General features: G+C 33.3%; 1 protein-coding gene across 1 annotated transcript; it reads left to right on the forward strand.

Annotated features, from left to right (window-relative positions):
• Positions 1–1445: 1445 nt before the first annotated feature.
• On the forward strand, positions 1446–7942 carry LOC120626984 (vitamin K-dependent protein C-like). The gene is made up of 5 exons (XM_039894820.1): positions 1446–1570; positions 3097–3244; positions 4200–4449; positions 4772–4945; positions 7540–7942. The coding sequence occupies exons 1-5, from the start codon at positions 1504–1506 to the stop codon at positions 7684–7686; spliced, it is 786 nt and encodes a 261-aa protein (XP_039750754.1). The 5' UTR covers positions 1446–1503; the 3' UTR covers positions 7687–7942.
• Positions 7943–8515: the final 573 nt, after the last annotated feature.

An 8515-nucleotide genomic window follows, 5' to 3' on the forward strand; every position in this document is an offset into this window, starting at 1 on the left:
TTTTCCATTATCCTACCCTTGATTTGATTGTTTTGCACGGTGTGAAAAGTAGTGTCTAAGGGGAAAGTACGGCATTTCAGTATATTTTTTAGTATGATATATTATGAAAATTAAGCTTACTTTGTTATACTCCACGAAAAGCAGGAGACTCTGTATGGTGTAATTTAGAATTTCTTCAATCTTTATACTATACACCAAACAGATCTGTAGCATTGTACCTTCTACGCACGTTTCGCTCCGAAACCGGAGCATCCTCGGGAGATGTTATAAATAATAAATAAATAAATACGACAATACACACATCGCCATCTAGCCCCAAAGTAAGCGTAGCTTGTGTTATGGGTACTAAGATGACTGATGAATATTTTTATGAATTATTATTATTATAACCTCTTTATTTCCATAATACATTTTTATCAATTATTAATACATTATAATATGTGCATGCATAAAAAATGATATCTATATATATAAAAATATAAAATTCTTAGTAATAAATAATAAAATCAAGTTTCACTATGGACCCCTATACGGGTGAAGGCCTCCTCCATTTTTCCCCACGACTGTCTGTCCTTTGCTATAGTTAACCAATATTCACCGGCTTTTCTTATTATTTCGTCAACCCATCTTTCTTTCGGTTTACCTCTTTTCCTTTTGTTTGTTGGACCTTGCCAGGTAGTTACTCTATTTGTCCATTTTTCCCTTGTCCATCCGTGCAATATGACCAGCCCATTTCCATTTTAGTTTTTGAGAATGTTCTAAAGCATCTATTATTTTTGTTGTTTTTCTTATTTCTGTATTTCTTATTCTGTGTATTCGTTTTATATTCAGCAAACTCCTTTCCATCGCTCTCTGACATACTTGTATTCTATTTTTAGTTTTATTATTATAAATCCATGTTTGGCAGCCATACGTAAGACAGGGTAATAAACAAGAGTCCATTATTTTTTTCCTTTAGCTTTAAAATTTTTTATAAATAAAATACATAAATACTTAGAATACACATATAAAAAGCCAGACACTGAAAAAATTCATGCTCATCATACTAACATTTTCCAGTAGTGGGTAATCCAGTAATCGAACCCACTGCCTTGGACTCAGAAAGTAGGGTCGCTGCAAAGTGCACCAATCGGCTTTACAATGAATAATTGTCACTTAACAATTTCATAATATATTTTGGAATTCCGCAAATTATCGCTTGCTTCTATCCAATATTTTGCAATTAACTATCTAATTCATAAAAAATAACATTATGCCTTCACCACTTTCTTATCAATATATTATGTATATAGATAAAGAGTTATGCACCTACGTAAAATGTAAAATATTTAAACGTTCCTTGCGATTTTATTAACGTCAGCATTAAAATGTATCATAAAAATTCCAATACCTGCAGTGCATATAAAAAAGAAACTAAGATGTACAACGAAAAACAGTGTCTAACATAAACATCAGCGAGAAGAAAGTCTTATAAGTATTATAAAATATAAGTATATAAGAATAATGGCTTTATTTTTAATAGTGCTTAGATTCATTTCGATATTTTTCGTTTTCAAAATTTGTTACGCAGGTAAGCCTTGAATAAAATTAAATACAAGTCCCTTTAGAGTTTCCCTAACCTGTAAGTAATTCTTGTTTTTTTTTATATAAAAAAAAATTGAATTACTTACATCGATTTTGGAACTCCTTACAAAAAACCTAAATCTAGCAATTGTCGTCAATCGGTCGAATTCAAATTCAAATTCAAATTCAAATTCATTTATTTCAAGTAGGCCTACTTTATAAGCACTTTTGAAACGTCAAGTATGCATGTTTGTGTGACTCTACCACCGGTTCGGAAAGCAGATTCTACCGAGAAGAGCCGGCAAGAAACTCAGTAGTTGCTCTTTTCCAACATCAACATTTACAATCATTTTGCTATCTTGCGGGAGATGAGAGCGAGGCTGGCTGCTTCCATTCTACCTTGTCATCGAGGAATTCATCAAATGTATAGTAACCTCGCTGTACTAGATGCGTTTTTACACATTTTTTAAATGTATGCATTGGTAGGTCAAGAATTTCCTTAGGAATCATGTTGTAAAAGCGTATACTCAACCCCACAAAGGAGTTCTGCACCTCTCGCAGACGATATGCAGATATCACTAATTTATGACCGTTTCGGTCGAAGTGATGTATATATTATTACTTCTTTTGGCGCGTTAGGAAAAACGATGGGAGTAATTTATTACGATGCGCGCGCACTCTCACACAAATAACCGACACCCTGTATCCTTGAAGTTAGCTATAGTCAGCATTTTAGTTTTACAAAAAAGGTATACAGTGTGCATTTTCAATTGTCAAAGTCTGCAGGCTCATTCCGATGATTTAATTGATTCTATTGCACAAAAATCTAAAATTTTAATTTTGAGTGAAACATGGTTGTCCGATAAAGAGATAACTAGATAATACGTGATAATAAAACTTTCAAGTTATTAATACCTTTTTTCTATAGGTAGTGTCGTTTTTTCTACAACCGTAGAATTAGGCGAAATATAACATTTCTGAAAAGATTTTCATCTTGTTTCGCCAAAGAAGTATAACTTCTAACGCGTGTACATAAGTACACACACGTTTTTTTTACAATTATTACTAGTGGATCCGGCAGACGTCGTCCTGCCCGGTTAAGCATCAACAATTGTATTTTAAAACTAATCAGGAACGCATTGAAACTTACAAATAATATTTCATAAAAATCGGTTCATATGCGATACTTTAATTTTCTTGATCTATCGATCGTGAACTACAATAGTGAACATTATTTAAAATTTCCTCAGCAAAGCGTCGCACGCATTCGCTGTAGGGTTTTTTTAAATATCGAATAAGTAATTGTTTTTATGATACTATACTTGTATTGGGTAATAGGTATTTAAAATATAGCCGCAGTTTTTCATCAAATAGTCATCATGTAGGTATTGTAGCCAAAGCGTGTACTCCACGCTGCCAAAATATAACTCTTCATGCTCGGAAAGTTGGGATATGAAGTAAGATTAATGCAAGGAAGGAAGTAATTTCATATGAGGGCGTTATAGAAAATACTTATAATATCCTTCTCCCCAGTACCGGAAGGCGTACAGCCTTTAATAATCTCCGGTGTTCCGGTGAGGATTGAGGATGCTCCATTCTACGCCGGATTGATCGATTGCGGCGCTGTCATACTCTCCAAGACCTGGGTGCTGACTGCCGCTCATTGTGTTGAACAACCTAAGTAAGACTGAAAAGGCAACTACTACTATTTTTCTACTGTTTAACTACTGTACTAATACAACAATTAACTACTGGACCTTTGAAAAAGTAGATCGTAACTGCAATGTTTCCTACTAGATGGCGCTACAGTCGCTATAAGACTGATTTAAAAAGCTTGATTGGTTATAGCGCTCAGGCCGCGATTGCCAAAGAGTCGCAGCCGACAATTTTTATATGCATTTTAAGTTTATAACATCGATGATTCCTCCAAGTGTAGGTTTAAAAAGTATAAAAACACTAATAAAAAGTATAAAACCTAAGTCTTGATTCTCACCATGTTTATGGTTGCACGTTGCTGGTTCTGTATCATTGGGGAGAAGGTTTTAGATCATACACCCATTATTCTGCTGCAAAAACCTTTGTCGGGATTATTATAACAAGCTAGTGATAATGGGCCGTGGGCGTGGACAGGAAGCTTATTCAATTGTATTCAATTTAATTTGTCTGTATTTAATTAAATTTAATTATTATTATTTTAGAAATATTATTTTATTTTTTATAAATTTTAAAATAGAAATGTCTCTGACATGTCATCACATAGATTTAAGGTTTTAGGTTTAAGGATAAGGTTTAAGGTTTATCCTTAAGTTCACATCTATCTGTTAAAGAACATCAAAGCAAGTAAATTAATGAATATTGAATACTGAGCTAATATTTTTGTACAGAAAAACCAATTCGATTTCTCTAGTTTTTTTAAATTAATTATAGTCAATTTAACTTGCTGATAACGTAGCTTTCTATTGGTAAAACAGTTGTAAAAATAAATCCAGTAGTTTCGAAACATCTCATGTTCTCTTTTTATAGTGTATATACATAGATATATATATATATATATATATATATATATATATATATATATATATATATATATACTATACTACAAATGGAAGAATGATTATGGTGTTGCAATTTTTCAGGCCCCTAAGTTACAGATACGTTTGGGTTGGTGGGGAATCATTCGCTAACAGCAAAAAAATTCCGTACAAAGAAGTCATCGTTCATGACGGATTCACACAACAACTCCTTGGAATACCTTTAAATGATATTGCTCTGGTAAAGCTGGCTACGCCTTTGCGGTTTAATGAGAAGATTCAGCCGGTTAAGCTACCTGCGGCCGGCCAAAACCAAAATAGAAAATTGATGGTCGTGGGTAGAGGTACAGATGAGGTAATTTTATTGAGTTGTAACATTTTTAATCCCCGACATAGAAACGATGTATCTGTGTTTGCGTTTCTCTGTCTGTAGCATCACAGCTCCTGAACCGATTCTGATTTTGTTTTGTTTGTTTGAAAGCTGAATTAATCGCTGTGTGTAAAGTGTTTTAGTTTGATGACTATCACTGCAAGAGATGGCCGCTGCACTTATTATTTGAACACATTTATTTAAATGTAATATAGTTAAAAAAAACATTTTAAGGGCTTTTTACATGAAAGAGTTACAAACACAGACAGTCACATCACGTTTTTAAAGCCGTTTAATATGATTCTAGACTGGAGAATCGTCGAAATATTTGAAGAAAATGGATCTTATTGGGCTTTCAACCGATGAATGTATCAGTATTATACCAAAAGAATATCACCATATAGTGAAACCGAACTTGAAGTTCCTTGAGCAGATTAACATCTGCGCCAAGAAGGAAGCTGATAAACCCTCAATATGTCACGTAAGTGCAATCACATGTCATAATCATCCGCCTTACTCTCCAACCGCTGGCTATATCTTCCAAGAAGACAATTTAGAGTCATTTAGAGTCATTGAGTTGTTAAGCAATACTTATTTGAAAATTTAATGTACGTTCACGAAAATATATCTAAATTATATTATTTATTTATCTACTTTAACTCAGGTTTAAGTATTTATGGTATTTTAAAGTATGTATAAGTATATTTATTTATCAATAGTATTGTTGTATTTGTGTAGTCTGGTTTATGTATTAGTATGTAGTTATTAGTATGTTTATGTTTTAAACATGTACCCCGCCTCATCGTTTTTCATTTTAGTTTTCCTAATCCTTAGGTTGCCTGGCAGAGATCGCTACTTAGCGATAAGGTCGCCTTTTGTATTGTACTACATTCTTTAAGTGATTTACTTTTATTTTCGTCTTTCTAAATGATAAGGTGTATAAAGCATAAAATATACAAATAAAAAGTATAAATATATAAATAAATTTAAGAGAAAATGTGACTGCAATAATTTGTACATTAGAAGCAAAACAAACTTGCAGTGCAATACTATTTCTACATAAAATAAGTAATTCATTTAAAGGAATTTGTATACAATTTTACACTTAACTACCAGTTGATATCTTGGAGACATGTCTTAAAAAGTTCTAAGTATGTATTAAACGTAAGCTTATAAAAAAGTCCTATTATAGTATTAAGGACTACGTCAACGAAAAAAATGGTTGCATAAATTGGGTGTAAATTATTGCTGTAACCAGGTTGCTTTCTAACTCGGTTAATAGTTATAAATGACAATGTGAGATGGTGTAATAAAAAAAAACAAGCCGGCTAAGTTTGTTGTGAGCTTCTTCTTAGCCCAGGACGCGTCTGGAACCCTCGTAGCTTTAGTTTTAAGTTGACGAATTCAGTTATCGCCATTGACTCACTTCTATGTATGTATATATTACATGTAATGTACGCATCAAAAGTATGATCCATGTGCCTATTTGAATAAATAAATATTTGACTTTGACAGCAAGTTATCTCTTAACAAAAATCAACTAAGAATATCAGCAACTAATGATTGCTATATCTTGTGTTAAAGTTGAATTATATGGTTCTATGCATTGACAGTCGAGATGAGAAATAATGTTATCCATTTACACACTGAAATTTTTTTTTTTGTTTTAAACGAGCCATATTTATATATCTAGCTTAGGGACAGTTGATTTCTGTATATCCGTGTAAATTATAACATTAATATAAGTTATACCTATTGTGCAGATGTAATGTAGCTTTTACCTATGTTTTATTGAACAATAAACAATTATTATCAATTATTATTACTCTGCAGTAAATATTTAATATATTATAGTCAAAGTCAAAGTCAAAGTCAAAAATATCTTTATTCAAGTAGGCCCACAGGTGGCACTTTTGATGCGTACATAAGAACCACACGGTAGTGAGAAGATGGCGATAACCACATTCGTAAACTTAAAACTAAAGCTACGAGGGTTCCAAACGCGTCCTGGTCTAAGAAGAAGCCCACAAAAAACTTAGCCGGGTGTTTTTTTTTTTTTTGTTATCACCATCTCATAATGTCATTTTAAATTATTAGAAGAGCAACCTGGTTGGAGCAATAATTTACACCCCAGCTTTTTTATCGTTTACGTAGTCCTTTATACTATAATAGGACTTTTCTATAAGCTTACGTTTAATACAAACTTTGAACTTTTTAAGAGACATCTCCAAGATGACAATTGGTAGTTTATTGTAGAATTGTATGCAATTTCCTTTAAACGAATTATGAATTTTTTGTAACCTAGTATATTGCACTGTAAGTTTATTCTTACTTCTAATGTTTAAATTATTGCAGTCACATTTTTTCTTAAATTTAGAAATGTTTTTATGAACGTACATTAAATTTTCAAATATGTACTGACTATACACTGTCATTATTTTAAAATCTTTAAATTTATCTCTCAAGGACTCTCTCGGACCCATTTTGTAGATAGAACGAACAGCCCTCTTCTGCAGCACGAAAATATTGCTAATATCAGCAGCATTACCCCAAAGTAAAATTCCATATGACATAATGCTGTGAAAGTAACTAAAATATACCAGTCTCGCAGTTTCTACGTCGGTCATATGGCGTATCTTCTTTACCGCATAGGCAGCAGAACTAAGCCTGTTCGATAAATTATTTACATGAGGGCCCCATTGAAGTTTAGAATCTAACGTTATTCCTAGAAAAACTGTCGTATCCTCCAGTATCAGTTCCTCATTATTAAGTAGTACAGTGGTTTTCACGTGTTTAACATTAGGTAAAGTGAATTTTATACACTTAGTTTTTTTTCCTTATTAAAGCAGTTAGTGCAGAGCACATATTACAATTTTAAATAAATTATTATTATTAATACTAAAAATACTTTATAGTTATGGGGTGCAAATATACCATCGAAAAGTTAGAAATGCTATTAATTTAACTTGGTCCCTCAAAAAGAGAGGGTGAAATCTTAACTCCTAGGCTCCACCTCGTTTGTGTATTGCTTAGTAAAAGCAAACCTCGATAAATAACTTGGAAAAATCCTTTCAGGGTGACTCCGGTGGGCCGTTGGTCAGCAAAGACTCACTCGTCGGGCTGGTGTCATACATCGGCCGGACATGCCATGAGGCACGTCTCGGATTCTACGTCAATGTAACTACCTACGTGCCGTGGATTCGAGAACATACTGGCTTATGATATTTTGGTGTTATTATTTATCTTTTGTATTTGTCCCATCCATTCTTTCTTTCTTAAAACTAGTTCAAAACATCGGGTCGTTACTTTTAGCTCCGAGGTATCTTCTGCTTGTGGATAAACCACATATTCTTTCGCTCTCTAGTCGGTTTATCATATTCATTTAAAACGTGTTCAAGCTTTAAAAACTATACTATACTACATATAGTGTAGTTTTCTGCTATTCTAATGTTGTTATCAGTTTAAGTCTTAGCACAAACAAAAGTAATTTTATAATTATGTTCAAAATAAATGAGTAAATAATAAATGGAATGTGTTTTTTATATACAAAGAGCCGGAGTCAGCACAGCTCGTCTAACCCGGAAATCCATAACAGGGCACGCTTTCAGAATGAGAATGACTTAGAGCGTAATCCACCACGCGGGCAAATGCAGATTGGCAAAATTCACACGCCTTTGAGAACTTTATGGAGAACTATCAGGCGTGCAGGTTTCCTCACGATGTTTTCCTTTACCGTTTTTGCAAGTGATCTTCTGTCTTCCGTTCCCGGGCCTTCTCTATACTTGGTTGGCCTAAACTGTCCGTTGTATGTGCGCAACGGACGGCAAGTGATATAGAATTGCATAAATTAAAAACGCAAATAGTACTAGAAATTTAGAGGTGCGTGCAGGAGATCAAACTCGGTGCCTCCGAAATGGATAACGAAACCTTAACCACTAGACTATCACCGCTTACCTATATGATGACGATATGGATACAATATATATACTTCGCACCTATATGATAATTTTCGTAACAAAAAAACATCTTGCGAAAGCATCTTAGCAAAATC

The sequence above is a fragment of the Pararge aegeria genome, chromosome 10, assembly GCF_905163445.1.
Source record: "Pararge aegeria chromosome 10, ilParAegt1.1, whole genome shotgun sequence".
Lineage (NCBI taxonomy): Eukaryota > Metazoa > Arthropoda > Insecta > Lepidoptera > Nymphalidae > Pararge > Pararge aegeria.